At 49.6% G+C, this 17,835-nt stretch overlaps 1 protein-coding gene across 4 annotated transcripts in view; it reads right to left on the bottom strand.

Moving 5' to 3' along the window:
• Positions 1 to 257: 257 nt before the first annotated feature.
• The window catches only part of Fam193b (family with sequence similarity 193 member B), a 33,293-nt gene continuing 15,715 nt past the window's right edge, over positions 258 to 17,835 (bottom strand). For 3 of the 4 annotated variants that reach the window (XM_055629220.1, XM_055629221.1, XM_055629222.1), the window contains 8 exons: positions 16,438 to 16,669; positions 15,205 to 15,592; positions 11,980 to 12,163; positions 10,880 to 11,119; positions 4,022 to 5,027; positions 3,798 to 3,873; positions 2,851 to 2,948; positions 258 to 639 (listed from right to left, as the gene is read on the bottom strand). In XM_055629220.1, the coding sequence (XP_055485195.1) occupies positions 2,852 to 2,948; positions 3,798 to 3,873; positions 4,022 to 5,027; positions 10,880 to 11,119; positions 11,980 to 12,163; positions 15,205 to 15,592; positions 16,438 to 16,669 (2,223 nt within the window). In that variant the 3' untranslated portion in view covers positions 258 to 639; position 2,851. The remainder of the gene's footprint in view (positions 640 to 2,850; positions 2,949 to 3,797; positions 3,874 to 4,021; positions 5,028 to 10,879; positions 11,120 to 11,979; positions 12,164 to 15,204; positions 15,593 to 16,437; positions 16,670 to 17,835) is intronic. The other variant, XM_055629223.1, reaches the window with a different exon arrangement.

Genomic DNA, 17,835 nt, shown 5'->3' on the forward strand with positions numbered 1-17,835 from the left:
GGAGGAAGGGCTTCCTGTGGAGTCACAGCCTTGTACTTAGCCAGGCTACTCAGCAGTCACCTCACTGTCTTAGCCTTGGTTTCCTTTTCTTCACACTGGGCTCTCAGTCCCACTTAGGATTGCTTAGAGGAGTAAGAATGAAGTGAAAACGGACAAACCGCCTGTAAAGAGTACTGCTCCATCACGACTAAGGCGGGTCCTGTTTCTGCGTACATACATCCCTCCCACTCCCCACCAGCAAATCACCACCACACTAATTCTGTGTCCAAATGTTCATTTATCTTTCTGCATGAAAGATATTCACAGTATCAAAAGTAAAGAATTTTTTTAAAAAAAAAAGAAACAAAAAAACAAAAACCAAACACAAAGAGAGCAGTGTTGGGCCAGCAGTACCATCAGCCCTTGGCTCAAAGGCCAGCCCATTCCCTGGGCTCTGAGTGTGGAGGCTGCTTAGCACCAGGAAGCAGCTCTGCTGAGGTCCTGAAAGGCCCCAGCACAGCATGGCATCCGTTCAGCTTTTGGTTGGTCGGGGCAGTGGGAGCAGGGAAGGTCCAGATGGGTGGCAGGGCACAGGGAGGAGTATATTTGCAGCTTGAGTTGGGGCCTTGAGATGACCTGGAGAAGTCGACCTGGGCAGGGCTGAAAGGGAAAAAATAGGGGCAGGGTAACAATGAGCACCAACTCTCCCCTTCCCATCCCACCCCTGCTGGCCTTGCTGGCTTTGGGTCCCTGTGGATCACAACACCAGCTCCTGCCTGGACTCCTTCTATATCTGCGTCTGGGGAGGTGCTAATAAGCTTTGGTTTGGGAGTTGGCAAGGTGGATTAGAGGTTAAGAGAACTGTCTGCTCTTCCAGAGGTCCTGAGTTCAATTCCCAGCAACCAAATGGTGGCTCACCATCTATAATGAGATCTGATGTAGCTGTACATGCAAGCACAATACTATGTAAGTTTTGGTTTTGTTTCTTGGGCTAAAATCAAGCAACAGATTTCCCAGATGGAAATTTGAGGATTTCCAGTGGAAAATGAAGTTCAGAGCTGTTGAGGGACAAAGCCCTCATCCTGAGGTTCTGTCAGCATGTGGGACAGTCCTTTCCTGCAGCACAGCATCTAGGTCAGACCAAGGCTGAGTAAGAGCTCATTGGTGGCAACTGCTATCCCAGTGACAGGCACTGGTGCAGGCCAGCCCTGGTTCAGACTCCTATTCAGGTTCAAGGAAACAGCCTGGGCCAGCAATGCAGGCTGCTGACCCTGCCTGGAAGAGGATGGGCAGGCCCAGGCGTGTGATCCATGAGAGCAGGGAGAAGGACAGTGGCCTTCCTGTCTTGGAAGAGATTAGGCAAGATAGAATATGGCTGGATTAGGTTTCCAAGGAGACCAGTAGAATTGAGTTTATGTGAGGAGGTGTGGCCCTTTTTCTAGATGAACTTCTTGAGGTCTTTGCTATTCCTTGCTCTTGTGGTGGTGGAGAAGAAAAGTTAGAAAGTACTTTAGCCCTAGAAGATGCCCTTGGGGTGTGGTTATCCTGGTGTGGCAAAGGAAGCCTGAGGCAATTCTGAAGAAAACAGCCTTTAACTGGGAGGCAGCATCTGCACAGCACAGGAAGCCTCAACTCTAAAAACTGCCCTGGCTTTAGGCCTCTGTACTGCCCCAGGGGAGTGGTTCAGGGTCCAGGAAGCTCACTGCTTCAGCTCACAGAGGAATTTTTTTTTAAAGAACAGAGGAGCATAAAGACAGGTCTGACCTCAAAAATACGTGGATAGAGATCAGGGCACTTGTCCAAGCCTCCCACTGACTTAAGAGTACCTATACAGTTGTCAGACAAAAATAAAAAACCTGATCCAGATACACAGCACAAAGACGTTAAGATAGGGAACTCAGGCTGGAGAGATGACTCAGAAATTAAGAGCATAGTTGCTCTTCCAAATGAACCTGTTCAATTCCCAGCACCCACACAGCAGCTTACAACCATCTGTAACTTGGATCTGACACCCTCTCACAGACACACATGCAGGCACAACACCAATGCACATAAAATAAAAATAAATCATTAAGAGAAAAAAAAAAAAAAAAGAAAAGACATGGAACTGAACAGCCTTGGGTCCCAATACTGTGGCTAGCTGCCTCTCTCTTCTGCACCAAAGCTCACAGCCCGGAGGCTTTCTTCATCCGGTTCTGGGCACCCAGCCCCAAAGCTTATCCAGTATGTCAACAGGTCAGATAACAGGACTGTGTGAGTGGCTGAGGGCAGGCCAGAACAGCCTATGAGCCAGTCTCTTCCCAAAAGGCAGCTTAGCTACAAGTTCTTCAGGAACCTGTCCAACTGGGGAAGAATCCTCACCAGCACCTCCCTGATTATCAGTGACCTGCAAGGTCTTCTCTAGCTCACCTGCTGTGCACTGTCCCTTGGGGCTGGTCTCTTATACTGCTCAAGGTGGAAAGCATTCAGACAGCCTGCACTCAGGAGGCAAATAGGACTTAAGCCCAAAGCCCAGTCATGGGCAGCTCTGTGAAGCTACTGCTGCCTGGAGGTTTTGGGAGGGAGGTTGAGCCCAGTGCTGATAATCCCAAGAAACAGACCTTCAGGAGAAGCAGCAGCAAGATTCAGGGAGGGGCTAACCAGTGAGTAGTGGTGGGAACAGAGGCCCTGGGTGAATAGACACACAAAAAAAGACAGGGCATAGATCACCAACAATTAAACCTGGATATGTGGTTGCTATGGAGGTGCAGAAAGCAGGTCGAGCAAGCCCTAAGCCCAATTCCCCAGACCCAGAATACAGAATGGTTTAGAGGGACACAGAAAAGGGCAGGACATAGAAAGAAGAGGGTGCAGGTAACAGGTGAGGTATACCTCACTGAGCTGTGCTAGGAGTAGTTTTCTTGAGGCTGAAGTTGGTCCAGTTCACAGCAACCTTCTGACGAGTTTGCTTTGCAGAATCCAAACAAAACCTATTGGGTTTTGGAAATATGTGTAAAACACAGTAAGAGTTTCTCTCCTGCCATCACTGGATCCCACCTCTGGACAAAACATGTCCCATTTAAAAGAAAAGGAAAAGAAGGAAGGAGTTGGTTCTAGGCAGGCACGGCCATCCATGAGGCCAGGGGACAGTGCATGAAGATGGCCTCGGAGGGAATAAACTGCCCATCATCTCTCCCTTACTCCTGCTGCACTGAGCTGGCTCCTCCCACCCTCAGACCTTTGTACACATCATCCCACTGTTACAGAGACCTTTCAGCAGTACCTGCTGAGCTTAGCTCGGTCAAGTTTCACATCAGTATCACCTTTCCCAGAAAGGCCTCCTCAAACCTACAGGCTGGTCTAAAGGCTTCTCACCCGGTGGCCCCAGCAAGCCTTTATGCCTCTAATAGCGCCAGTCACTGGGCTGTGTATTTCTGAATCTATCCCTGTCTAGACTTTTCCTAGAGCTTGGCCCGCTAGAATAGAAATACAAGTAAAATACCAGCACTTGAGAATCAGAGACACGGAATCTCTGTGAGCTTGAGACCAGCCTAGTTTACATAGTGAATCCTTGAGCGGCCAGGGCTACCATGAAACCCTGTCTAAAATGAGTAAAGCTGAAGAAAGCCCTAGTTTTTAGGTGCTGACATGGCTCCTTCTCCTTATGCCTTACACGTTCCCAGGTGATCATCCTGCCAGGTGCTCCCTGGGCTCAGGCTACGTGGAAGGGCCTGAAAGAGCGGGGAGGAGCCCCCATGGACGTTCTCAGGCTTGAGACACAGCATGGGGCATGTGGACATAATTCCCCCAGTTGGGAAAATCAGGCAGCACACACCTACCTCTTGAAGTACTCCACCTCTCGGTCTGTCTCATCCATCTCCACCCCATCCAAGTCCTTGGGCAGGAACACATCGTCTAGGAAGACACAGCCAGGAGGGCTCAGTGCCCATGGCCAGGCCTCTGGGGTCATGCTGGGGGCAGTTCTGCCCATACACGGGACTGCCCTCCACCCCGTGGTTTGGTTGGGGTGGGGGTTCAGCCACTTGGTTCCTGGTGCACTCACCCAAGGCGGAGGCTGACTTCTCCTGCTTGTTGCGGCTCCGGCGGCTGCGGCCCTTGCCCTGGAACAAGCTCTGTGGCCTTGCTGGGGCTGTGGTCTGCACAGATTCCTGTTCCACAGTCCGTGCCTTGGCCTCACCTGGCCAATTCTGCCAGGAACTACCCTTCTTCTCAGATGTGGAGCTGTCAGCCCAACTTGGTCCTGGCCGGCTACCCCGGCTGCCCTCTCCAGGTTCTGCACAATTGCCCACTTTGGCAGGCTCTGGGGCCTTGCCTGGCTGATTGGGGCTAGATACCTGGCTCTTGGCACTGGGAGCCTCTAGATCAGCTGGAGGCCAGGGAGCTGAACTTGCCTCGCTCTTCTTTGCTTGACTTCCCTGTCTCTTGCTCTTTCTTGGCTTTCCACCTGTGGCCACAGGCTCAGACAGCTCCTGTTTGCAGCTGGGAACTTCCTTTGAACCTTCCTCAGAACTAGGGTTGCCTAGCTTGGGTGTCTTGACCCAGATCACCCTGGACAGGTTGGGCACAGTGTTGAGTCTTCTCACAAGCCCATTCTCAGGGGTACCAGGAGGGGGACCCCTCACCTCTGTCCATGATGGGTGAGGGTCACTCCTTTCTGCCCATGGGGGGACTGGCTCACTTGTAGCTTGTAATGTGTGGCTCTGAGGGGAGCCCAAAGTCAAAGGGGACAGATCAAGGTTTATGTCAGGCTGTTGCTCAGAGCCATTGAGGTCTGAAGGGGTTAGAGTCTGGGGATGAGCTTCCATGGTCCCCTCCTTAAAGCCACTGCTATCCATGCTGAGCTCACACATGCTGAAACTGGCACAGAGGGAGTCTTTGACGGAGCTCTTGATCTCCCGCAAGCGGCTGCTTAAGAAGCTATTGACCCGGTCCAGCTCCTGCTCAGGCCACTCCAGGAGCGTCTCCCTGGCAGGCCTTGGCTCCTGGCTTCCAGAAACACGATTCACCTGCTTCAGAGCTTCGGTTGCCAATCGGGCCTTCTCTTTTTCCTGTCAATAGAAGAGGCAGTTTCAGCAGAGGTCTGCTATCAACCAGGGACAGTGTGAAACCAGACAGGTCAGCCTGAGACCAAGCTTTGCCACTTGCTGAAGGCAGAGACTAGGTCTTCACTTATTCCTCAACCCTGCAGGAATGAGGGAGTGACAAAACCAGACAGGTATCAAGTCTTGGAGGTAGAAGTACAAATAGCACCTGACAGGTTATACATTATGAACCTGTGTCAGTTCTAGGGTCTATGAAGGCTAGCATCTGAGTCCTGGGTATGAGCTAGAGTAATTCACTCACTTTTAGGCCCCAGTGGGCTCATCTGCAAACTAGAGACAATAACACTCGAATAAAGAACAAAGCGGGGCTGCATGGCTGTGGAGAGGCAGTGTCCTCCATTCTGTAGTGGCAGGGAAATGTATTGTTATTACAGTCTTAAAGAAGATATCGGAGCTGAGATGCTGACGTGGAACTTATGTAGTATTGCTGAGGAGCAACAGGTCTTAGAAAGGTCTCTCACTGCTCACCTAACTCCAGACATCCAAGCCCAGACCTAAAGTGTGTCCTACAGCATGCCCCGAGCCCAGGCAAAGACGGGCAGGTCCCGAAAGGTTGGGTCCTGTAAATGATCTTTGACAGACTAGAATCAGAAAGGAAATCCATCTGTGGGCAGTTATATCTCTGCCTACACCAAAGGTACCAGGCTAACAAAACCTTTCACAGGTCAGGTGGGAAGGCTATGGCTGAGCATCCCCTTGTGTTCACAGGTGACTTATAGATTAAGGGGGATAGGCAAGTGAATCTGGGAGAGAAGACTTGCCATCACCTCAGGAATCAACCTAAAGAGTGATCTGTTTTCTGCCTCAGCAGGCAGCCATGTATTCTCTTATCTCTTCTGAACACTGACTACACCACTCACCTCAGCTTTCTTTAGAGTCCCTTGGACAAATCACTTACTCTCTTTGAACCTTAACTTCCTAGTTTGTAATCTAAAAGAAGCTGCTCTGCAGACGGTTGTAAGGGTTGGTACCAACTCTCCCTCCCTGGGTGCCACGACTCTATATTCAGATAAACAGTTTGCTAGAGCAGTGTCTGCAGGTGTAACGGGGCATTTGGAGACCACAAGGATGGCCTCGCCCTCTCTCTCCTAAGCCAGCAGCCTGGCTTCTGGTTGTTATGGGTAAGGAAGGTTTTACTCAGAAGTGTTTGATATATGTCCAAAAAGTCTGAATAGTACTGGTGTAAACCGTACCTTCTCATAAACACTGCCACTGGAGGGAGAAAGCACAAAAATGCATAGCAGCCCCTGCACAAACTGGGCTCCTTGCAGCAAATCACTTTTTAACCCTCACCACTACCCTTGTTGCACCGACTGCCTACTTTATAGGTGAGGATTGTCAACTTTGGCAAGAATACAAAACTGCTCAATGTTGGGTAGCTTGTATGTGGCAAAATCAGGGCAAGGCACCAGGGACGACTCATACATTCCAAAACTTTGAGCTCCATTTGCTCACTGACTGTGAGGCAGTAGGCTAGGCTTTGGGATTACAGCTAGGTACAAGACATGGTCTTGTTTCTCAGCGCCAGTGATCCAGGGAAGACAGACATGCAAATGGACTGCTTAATTCGGAGACACAGTGTCAAATGGTACAGGGCAGAACGTACAAGCTGCTTTTAACCCAGGCTGGATCATCTGAGTGCTCCTGGAGGGCACTGAAGGGTAAGTGGTAACTGAAGGGTAGGGTAACTGGAAAAAAATGAAGTAAGCACATTCTAAGTGGACAGAGTAAATGTGAAACCATAGAAAATGGGAAAGCATATCTTTAGGAAGCAAAACCTCACAGAGGTGCAGCTGGAGCCTGGAGTTTTGTTCTACTTTGTTTTGCCTGGGGAGGTGTGGAGTGACCTTGGGAGACAGGAAGGCAGGTTACAAAGTAAAGCTGAGATGAAGCTGGGAAGCTAGGTTCACCTGGACCCTAAGGAGTTTGCAGGCTGTGCAGAAGTCTGGGTTTAAGCCTGAAGCAACCAATGTTTACCAACCGAAGGCTTTAAACATAAATGCTGTGGGTGGAGAAATGTAGCTGGTTTGAGCTGGGGTGGGGAGGTTTATTGTGGATAGGGACTTTTGGTATAAGGCAGGAAGGTAAAATGATACATGTCTAGAAATCACTGCCACCCAGTGCAGCTGCTACAGTGGTCCCCATGAACCGAGCAATCGTAAGTGCCAGGCACTCTACCCAACTTTCCGTGTATCATTTCACTTCATCCTCATAACAATCTCCGACTTCAGTTCCTATTATCCTCATTTTACAGATGGAAAATTGAAGCTTAGAGATGAACTGATTTGCCCAAGGTCATACAGCAAGTATCATCAAACTGAGCTTCAAGCTGAAGTCCGATCCCAAGGCTTACTGCTTTCAGTCATGATGCACTTCCCCTTGACAATGTCCAGGGCTCAAAGTCAAGCAATAGGGTGACGTGCACCCTTTACTAAATAAATAACGGAGAAGTAAAGGTAGGCCTCTTGTGTAATGCAGTGAGTCTGAGGTACCTGGAGAATGTCCGCAAAAAGGACCAATAGTTATCATGGATGTCAATGTTAGGTCCAGGGTAAATACCCAGCCTGGCTTCTCCCTAGAGAGATGTCATCTACAGAGTCTAGGGGAGGGACAGGAACTCTCAGAGAAGACACAGTGGGTCAGAGAGGCAGGTGGGAAATATGGAGAAGATGGTGACCCTATTGGCCCTTTCTAGGCCCTGCTGGTCTGAAAGTCAAGGAGCCAAAGACAAGGTTTAAAGGGGAGCACATATGTCAAAGTCAAATTGGTAGACAACTGTGATGGGCACATATCCAAAATATAACCTGGATTTGGTAATAAAGTGAAATAATGTGAAAGGGGTGGGTTAGGTGATAAGTGGGGAACAAGCTGGAAAGGCAGAAAAAGCTCTAGCTTCCACGAGCTGACTCAACTGCGGGCACAATGACGTGGTAGGACCCGGATCTGAGAGACTGCAGGTCTCTCTCTGCTGGAGCCTGAGGCAATCACTGTTTACCAGCTGAAGGCTTTAAAAACAAGAAAACAGGTAGTTTGGGCTGGGGAAGCAAGACTGGACTATAAGGGTTGGTGTGGGAGAAGACAGCTCTCCCTTTAGATGAGAGGTAGGTATGTCAAATGGCTTCTTTCTTCCTGTTGAAAACATAAGTGAGCCAGACCCAGTGGTGCACGCTGTAATCCTAGCACTCAGGGAGGCAGAGGCAGGTGAATCTCTTTAAGTTTGAGGCCAGCCTGGTCTATAAAGTGAGTCCAGGAAAGCCAAGACTACACAGAGAAACCCTGTCTCAAAAACAAAAACAAGGGCGGACAGAGAGAGCTTCAAGGCTGGAGAATCAGGTCTGACAAAGGACCATGTGAATGGGCATGACAAGGAATAAAGGAACTAGGGGTCTATAGGCCAGCCAGGCAATGGAAGAGTTCAAGTAAGTGGGAGAACAACCCAGCTGAGTGCACATACACATACAGTCACAGGCTTTCCTCAGGATGTAGAAGGGGAGAGATAGTATAGGATGGACCAGAGAGAGGCAGTCTTTCAAGCCAATGTGACAGAAAGGCAACAGGCAAGGAACTAAAAAGTACTGTAAGAGTGACTAACAATGGGCCAATCTACTTATTAACAATAGTTACTAACGCCAGTGAGTGCTAGACTGGCCTGGGAAGAGATAGGGTCAGATGACAACATTCAGTAGGCAGAGAATGGCCATGACATTGCAGACAACACAGGCAGGGGTACAGATTCAAACGATCAGGGATCAGTGCCTAAAGGCAAGAATAGAAAGTAATGGTCTCAAAGTGGAATGAGGGAACAAGGAAGATTTTTTTACCTATCTTCCAAGGTAGTAGAAAATAAGCAGTCTACACTATGTGCCTACTCGGGAAACTGGAATTTTTTTTATTTTTATTTTTTTCTGAGATAGGGTTTCTCTGTGTAGCCTTGGCTGTCCAGGACTTGTTTGGTATACCAGGCTGGCCTTGAACTCACAGAGATCTTCCTGCCCCTGCCTCCCTGAGGCTGGGATTATAGGCATGCACTACCGCTGGGCAGAAGCTGTATTTTTGATGGCAGCCAAACTAGTTAAGATCAGCGGGTAGAAAGAACTCAGAGAAGAGGCTGCCATCCAAATGGATAATGAAAATGGTCTCTAATCTAACACGGAGACCACCTGTCTGTCTGTCTCAGCCTACAAAGTGGGCTCTAGTGGACAGTGACTGTACAGGGAGCTTTGCGATCAGAAGGGTGTGAAGAATGGAAGGCTAGAGATGTGTAAGGCACAGCAGGGCAGCAGCAGATGTCCTTGAGGATATCTACGAAGGAGGAAGCACCTCAGCGGAGCCCTGCAATGGCAGTCTTTCAGGGGTGCACACCACACCAGGAACTGCTGACCACACCCTCTGGGGACTGCTCAGTGGCCAGAGACCACTGCAGCCTACTCCACACCTCAGGAGGGCAACTCTGGGTGGGAGCAAAGGAAGGTTGACCATTCTCTGAAGGCAGCAGCATGGTCTTCTGGTTAACTACTTGATGCTGCAGGAGGATCTTCGTTGTCCTTGAGCTGGAAAGAGAGAGGCTTACTTCTGTCTTCCAGAGCTCTAGGGTTGCTTGAGCACAGAACAATGGGGACTAGCTGGCCTCAGATGGTGGTTCCTGTGTGTGTGGCACTGAGCAGATGCAGCTGGCAGTAGGCAGCTGAAGAAGTAACAAAGCCACAAGTGACAAGCCATCAAGCCCTGGGACTACTCTAGCAGAAGGGCTGTCCAGGAATAGCTCCCTGGGTTTAATCCTCAGTGCTGAGGACTGGTTTATTCTCATGGCGTCCATTATATCTCTGTGCTGGCAACTCCTAGTCTCACACCTCCACTTGCACTTGAAAGTCTCTCCAGAACCTGAGTCAGGACATCTCAACTTCGTCCAGTCTTCTGTAACTGGCATGCTGCAGCTGCTGCAACACTCAGCAGCAGCACACTGACTACCACCTGGAGACTCTCCTGACTGCCTCTTGTGCTGCCATTAGAGTACCCGAGCCTGTCACTTCTGCTGTCTTCCAATCTCTCTGCAGTCCTAGCCTCAGTCACCTCCCCCTTGGTCTTGTCTTTTCCTACCTGGGACATCAAACTCAAGTTTTTTTGCCCCCACCTTCCAATCTGCCTTCTGTATCAGCACACTGCAATCAATGTACAGATTTGGCCAAATCAACCCTCCAGTGCCAGCCTCTCATCTGGAGGCTGAAGTCAAAGCTGATTCCAGCAGGGCCTTGGAGGCTCTCTTCTGCTTCCAGCACCTGCCCTACTTCTCTGCTATTTTCAGCTTTGGCTTCACCACACTGCTGCAGGATGTGCTGTGCCCGCTGCCATACTCCCCAGTCAGCTGGTGAGTCGGTCTCTTGTCAAGCCACTTCTGGGCAAGAGCAGGTGCTTGTCATACCCTAATGTGCTTGTCCAGTTTCGTGTCAGTCTCCTCACTGGACTGAATTTCTCCTGGGTGAGAACTTAACTCTTACATTTTGGCTCCCAGTATTGGTTAAGGTACTTGCTGAGTGAATAAATGACCTACGGAGGCAAATCATCAGCCTGAAGTTGACAGGAAGCAGCCTGCGGTGGAAACACATTTCCTTCTCCAATTACTCACCCCTGGGGTTTCCCTGACCCTGATGCCTCCCAGATTCAACCAGACCTTCCCACAGTTGTGAGCCACACCAAGGCTTTGGGCAGCCAGCACCATTCACGCCGCAGAGGTCTTAGGGCTTGGGGTGAGGGATTCCTCAGGGAGGAGAAGCCGTAGAGCCAGGCCCCCCCACACCCACCTTCTTTTTCAGCTTGTGCCGGGCCCGCTTGGCAGCCCTGGCGCTGTTGGGGACTTTGGGCTCCGTGCTGTTGATGAATTGCAGCAGCTGATCCACATCTCGGTGGTCCACCGCAGGCTCCCCCGGGATCCCGCCCAGGGCGCCCCCCTTCACGGGCAGCTCCTCTTTCCGCCTGGTCAGCCTCGAGCGGAGCTTCTCCCGGATCTCAGTATAATTCCGACTCGTCGGGGCAGCGGGTGGCTGGGGGAGGGGGAGGTGCTGACATTACACCCTGGGCCTGGGAGGCCCATGGCACTCCCACCTGCTGGCACCAAGTATATGGTAAGAAGCCAGATAATTATTCTCTCTAGCATCAGCCACCAAGGCCACATGGCTTCATCCTCAGTAGCCTCTGAGCCGAAGCAGTGGTAGATATGAAGAGGAGGGCAGAGCTTGGTGACCAGGGACCAGGATGCCAGGGAAGCAGGTTTGAGCCCAGGCTTCATCACTTGGAAGCTGTATGACCTTGGGTGAGTCACTCAATCTTTATGAACCTCAATTTTGTCACCTCTAAAATGAAGATACAGATGCCTAGCTCAAAGGTGACTAGTAATTTTGAATCACTTCCATTTTTCCTATCTTCAACTGCTCCTCCCTAGCCAGCAGTCTCCTTCTCAGACTTCTGAATTGCTCCCCTGTCTTAAGACAGCATGTACCCTAATCTGATCCTCCTCCTTGGTGCCACCTGTGCTCATGGCCTGTACCTCAGCTGGCTGTCACACTTGGGGAACTTTTTGCTTCCACTCTGCCTTCATCATGCACAAGCGTTCACTTCTCTGGGATTACACACGTATACATACTCATCAGAATCATAGCTTTCTCTCTGCCACTTCCTTTCCTTTTGCCTAAAGAAAAAAAGTCAATCTTAAGAGAAACCACGAGAAGAACACAGCCAACAAAACGTTAAGCAATCCCGACCTCACAAATGTGCCTAGAGGCTGAGGCAAACAGATGTAGGTGCAAGGACTCCAGGTCCCAGTGTGGCGATCACCGCCATGAGCAAGGGGTCTCTCCTCTGCCCCTGGCTGCCCAGCCCTCTGTGCCCAGGCAGGCTCACTCACCGCATTGTGGCCGAAGAACTCACAGTAGCAGCAGTCACAGAACTTCCCATCGCGTGGGTGGGTGGAGGACGAGGTGCAAGAGCTGCGCTCAGAGCTGCTATCCTCTTCCTCGCCCAGACCCTCATCTGCCTCACAGGCCAGGCCACTGTGTGCAAATCTGTGCCCCTTGCACCCAGGGTCCCTGCTGCAAGGGAGAAGGGCCCAGAGGTGAGAGTAGGTGGTGTAGGCACAGAATACAGCAGGAGCCTAAAAAAGTATCCCACTCCCCAGCCACCATTCCAACTGCCCTTCACCGGCCCCACCAGCACCTTTTGTAAAGCCTGGTGAGGGCCTTGCTGCCTCTCAGGTGTCACAGACACAAAGACTGACCCTGTGGAAGTTCCTGGACATACCTCTTTGAGGGCACTGTGCGGATACCTCTCTAGCTTGTTGCTTTACCAAGCCTTGCAACCATGGGGTACGCATCATTTGTCTTTGAACTAGGCAGTGTGCCACTTGCATTCTGGAGTCTCACTACACAGCATGACAACCCTGGCCAGCAGGTGCTCAGGGAACAGGAATCTACTGACTCATGAGCAGATGGCTTCTCTGGTACAACCCCAAATGGCCAAAGACAACACTTTTTCTTCTACTTCCCCAGGGTCCTCACGACACACTTGAGTCTTGTATCTGTGCCAGTATGTAGGGCTTCCTTAATCAAGAGCTCTGCGATGAGAAACACCAGATGTGTCTCTTAGGGGCCACAGACCACAAGAGCTAGTCCTGCTTGCACCCAGAAACATACTCAGCATGATATCCAGCCATCCTTACAGTCCTGTAAGAACCAGAGCCATTCTCCCCACTTAGCAGCTGTAAAGACTCACACTCACAGCATTCGACTGCTCTGTCCAATGGGTTGCAGAACGTAAACCCATGTTTCCCTGTGTAGAGTTCATGTTTTCTCCACTTGCATTCTGCCCCTGGCCTCTGGGAATGAGTTGGGGCAATGTATATTACATACAATGTTTTCCCGGGGTAAGAATGAGATAGGCTGAGAGGTCCCCGAATCAAAGCCCTAAGAGGGATCAGCAGCAGCTGGAGTACTGCAGGTGCTGGTCCCAGGTCTGAGGGGAATGAATAAGTGACAGTCTAGGACAGGGCAGTCCTAGGAGCCCATGTCTCCTAGGAGCCCATGTCTGCTTCTGGAAAGGTCAGTAAGCACATGGTAGGGTTTAGAAGAGACAGAGGTTGTTAGCAATGGTGCCTACGGAAGGATATTCCAAGTTCACAACTCTTCCATTACATTAAGCAAAACTTTTAGAAAAATGAAATGTTTAGTGTTCCGGAAGACAGGTAGAGCATTACTCCTTATTTGTGGCTGTGTGGACTCAGAAGGCCTTCCAAAAAGCAGTTCCCCACCTATTCCTTCTCTTTCCTGCCAGGAGCAGACACAAGGCCTTCTGCATCCTCCACACAGAGGACCCCCAGCACATGCATGCACTCTCTCACTCCTCCCCCTCTATTATCTCTTTGTAAAACAGGTCTTTCTACAAAATTGAGGCTGGCCTTGAACTCTAGATTCTCCTGCCTCTGCTAGGATTTTAGGTGTGCAGCACTCTATATGGGAGAAAGCACTTCGCCAATGTGTGTTAAAAACCCTCCCAAGAAACAAGAAAAAGTCAAAAAAAGGAAAAAGCTTTAGGCCAAGACAGGCTTTCTCTGTGTAGCCTTGGCTGTCCTGGAACTCACTCTGTAAAGCAGGCTGGCCTCAAACTCAGAGATTCACCTGCCTCTGCCTCCCAAGTGCTGGGATTAAAGGCGTGTGCTACCCTGCCCCACAGGCCAGAACATCTTTAGATGTTGGTTACAATGGTAAAATGATGGGGTGACCTAAATGTCCTGTACCTCCAGACTAGCAAAATGAAGTACAATTAATACTGTTTAGACCCAAATACTAAGTATTCAGAACAAACCACAGGAACACGATACTACTTAAGGAAAACTGCAAGATCCAAGTCTGTGCTGGCATCACCAACACCATGTGAAAAACATGTGAGACAGCAAGTCAAGAGTAGGGGCACCAAGGCACTGAGATGGCAAACTGGGAAATCCTGATACATAATAGAGTGTCAACCTACAAAACACCTGTCTTCAGCACATTCACTTTCGGATAAAGGCTAACAGAAACATGGAGCTTCTAGGACTCTAGAGGGCCCAGGTCTATTCAAACACAGGCTTACAATACAACAGTATTTCTCCTGTTTAAAAAGTTGGAAATGAGCCAGGTGTGGTGGTGCTCACCTTTAACCCCAGCAATTGGGAGGCAGAGACAGCTAGATCTCTGAGTTGGAGGGCCAGCCTTGTCTACAGAGCAAGTTCCAGAACAGCCTGGACTACACAGACAAACCTTACCTCCAAAAATAAAAACAAAAGGGGCTGGAGAGATAGTTCAGAGATTAAGAGCACTGGCTGCTCTTCCAAAGGTCCTGAGTTCAATTCCCAGCAACAACATGGTGGCTCACAACCGTCTATAATGAGATTCTGGTGCCCTCTTCTGGAATGCAGGTGTATATGCAAGCAGAATACTGTGTAAGTGATAAATAAATCTTAAAAAAAAAAAAAAAAATTGGAAATGCTTCAATGTCCAAGAATGGGAAAACATAAATTATGCTACAGCTATACAGTAGGATATAGCATGGTCACATAAGTTTTAAAAGAAGTTTTAACTAGGGAAATAGTGATATTTAAGAAGTATTGCTACACAAGTCGGTGGTAAGAATCACCTATAATCCCAGTAGAAGGCTAAGGCAAGAGGATCACAGTTAGAAGGCTAGCTTGGGCTACATAGCAAGAGCCGGTTTCAAAATGAAGAAAATAAAAAATTTCTACATAAAATATCAAATATAGACTAAATGATATCATTTATATACAGAAGTTATCTTCAAGAAAACAGGCCACAGTACTAGAAGTTTCTCTTTAGGTTGTGAAGACCCTTGTCTTCTTTTACATCTGAACTATTCTAAGCTGGGAAAACAAGGAAAAAACCCTTAGTTTAGAACGTATTTATTTCTAGCACAAAGGATTTGATATGGGACTCGTGCATGCTAAGACTGTGTTCTAGCAGTAAGCCACTTCTTCCAACCCAATCTACACTTTGACTTCCATCCAAAAAGTTTTCTTGGTAAGTTTTCCAAACTCTTAGACTCCAGGGAGCATGGAGTGGTGCCTTTTACGCCACTCACTTACCTGTGAGTGCTAGGGAGTGGCTGAGAGCCCGGTGGTGGGAGGAGAGGCCCACCGCAGTGCCCACTGCAGTGCCCGCTGCAGGGGTGGCTGCACCCCGAGAATGGTGGAGGCATCTTCAGGAGTGGCATGCTGGTAGAGGGCAAATGGGGGCTCTGACATGGCCCTGGGGGATGCGTGGCAGTGGCAGCAGCCACAGGGCACTCTGAAGCCTGGGCAGGGAAAGGTGCTGCTGGGGTGGTGGGCAGCAGGTGTGGGTGGGACGGCGAGCTGAAGGAGCCAGGGTGAGAAGGAATCAGAGATGCTGGATGGAGGGGGTGGCCGGTGGGGCTGTTAGGGGGAGCAGTGAGGTCTGAGTGCTGGTGGTGCTCCGAGACAGGGAAAGCCTCACCTGTAGATGGAGGGGAGAAAAAGGGGTCAGACCCAGAAGGAAAGCCCACAGGCTCACTGCTGCGACCAGAGGGCATAGCCACTCAGTACAAGGTACCCTGAAGAGTATGTGGGTAGGAGCTCTGTTGAACAGGCTTGAGCATCCAAGTCCAAGGAAGCTATGGCTGAGCTGTGGCATGAAGAGGATGCTTCTACTGTTTCTCTGGGTCTCTTATTCTCAGGCATTCCTTAGGCCTGAGAAAGGGAGCCACACAGACCAGAGCACCGAGGTATGCCTGACTCCTAGGAGGCTACAGATTTTTGACTGAAGTAGGAAACACTCTGGTAACTCTCTTCAGCTCATGGTCCAAGATAACTGGGATTATGTAGTCAATTCACATAATTTGAGGACAGTGCCATTTAGAAGTATGGCATTAATGATCCACCCTGGTCTTGAGCTTTAGTATTGAGTAGCCTGCCAACCTGCTTGTCTCTTGGGGGTTAAATACAGACCAGGGAGGCCAAGGAAGCAGAGGCAGCCCAGGATGTCAATGGTATAGAGGGCAGGTGCCCATGATCTATCCCAGGCTACTTGCTCCTCAGAGACTATCAGAACCCCTCCAGGACCCAATGTCAGTAACAACTGTGGGCAAATTTTTCTCAGTGGGCAGTATTTTGTATCTGAAGAGACTTACAGCAGAAGGTCTTCCAGAAACAGTCAAGGTCTAGGTTGGCCCTGCTGTCCTCAGAGCAGGTCCGTGTCTACTTATTTTAATAACCAAATTTCTCACTGACTGGGCCAAAGCAGAAAGGCAAACAGCTACCTATTTAAGGGGGCCCAGTACTTTCCAAAGCTTAATGACTCACCAGGGATGGCAGGAGGACTCCCAAGCGAGCCGCCTGGCACAGCCCCGCTGGAGTGTGGGGAATTCCAGAGGCCTGAGAGCTTATGTGCTGACAGGAACGAGCTGGGATCCCAGTCCCCTGAATTCCCATGGCAGGAAGAGGAGGAAGATGAGGATGATGAAGAAGAGGACGAGGATGAATGAGAGTCACCCCCACAAGACTGTGATTTGCAGGATGTATGTGACAAGGAAATCTGGAAAGGAGAAAGAAAAAGGCTCATGGTCAAACAGTGGAGCTGACCTGCTCCGTCAGGCCCTTAGGTTACAACTGAATCACAATCGGCACAGATCAAGCTGAATCATAAATAAAGGCCACGCACTAGGAAGGGTATAAGGTATCAGTTCTATGGCTGTGTGGACAGTGGGCAAAGAGCGTATACCAGAGTACAGCCTGTCTATGAACACGGCCATTTTTGAGTGTGAAGAGCTGCCAACACGATGAAAGGCCTTAAAATCACAAATGTGGTTTAAAACCCAGGCTTCCCCATCCCCTTTCTTTCTCCTTCCTTCTGTTTATGGCTTGTTTAATTTTTTAAGACTTTATTTTTGCTTTATGTATGAGTATTTGGACGTATGTCTGTGTACTATATGCACTACATACATATGGTGCATAGAAGCCAGAAGAGGGCATCAAATCCCCTCAGACTGGAAACAGCATGTTATACGCCACCATGAAGTGCTGACAGCCAAACTCTAGTGCTCTGGAGGGCCAGCTTGTGCTCTTAACCACTGAGCCATCTCTCTAGCCCCAGACTTTCAATTATGCTTTATTTTTTCTGGTAGTTTTTGAGACAAGGTCCCTCTATCGAGCCCTGGCTGCCCTGAAATTCACTGGGTAGAGAAGGCTGGCTTTAAATGCCTCTCCTCCCAAGCACTGGGACTGAGGGTGAGTGCGCCCACCCCTTCCTCTGCCTTGCATGTCTGGAAGTACAGGCACTCACATGCCAGAGTACACAAGTGGAGGGCAGGGGGCAACCTTGGCTACAGGCCCTCGCCTTCCACCTTGTTTCAAACAGGGCTAAGTGGTCCAACAACCTCCAGGAGTGCCTTCCATCTTACTACTGAAGGAGTATGGGGTTACAGACACGTACTACCCCATCTGGCTTTATGTGGATTCTGAGGACTCAAACTCATGTTCTCAAGCTTTTCCCCACTGCCTGCCTGCCTGCACTAAGGAATCAATCCCCCAGGACTTGAGAATCAATCCAGAGCTTTGTGCACTCAAAACAAAAACATTCCACTACTGAACATTTCCAGTCCCAAGCTAGAAGTCTTGAAACTGAGTTTTTTCTGGGTAAATGACAGTCTAGAGGGGAAGGAAAAGCAAGGAGCCTAGCTGACAGGACTCAAAGACAGCAGA

Source organism: Psammomys obesus, unplaced genomic scaffold, assembly GCF_907164565.1.
Source record: "Psammomys obesus unplaced genomic scaffold, mPsaObe1.curated_primary_1811, whole genome shotgun sequence".
Lineage (NCBI taxonomy): Eukaryota > Metazoa > Chordata > Mammalia > Rodentia > Muridae > Psammomys > Psammomys obesus.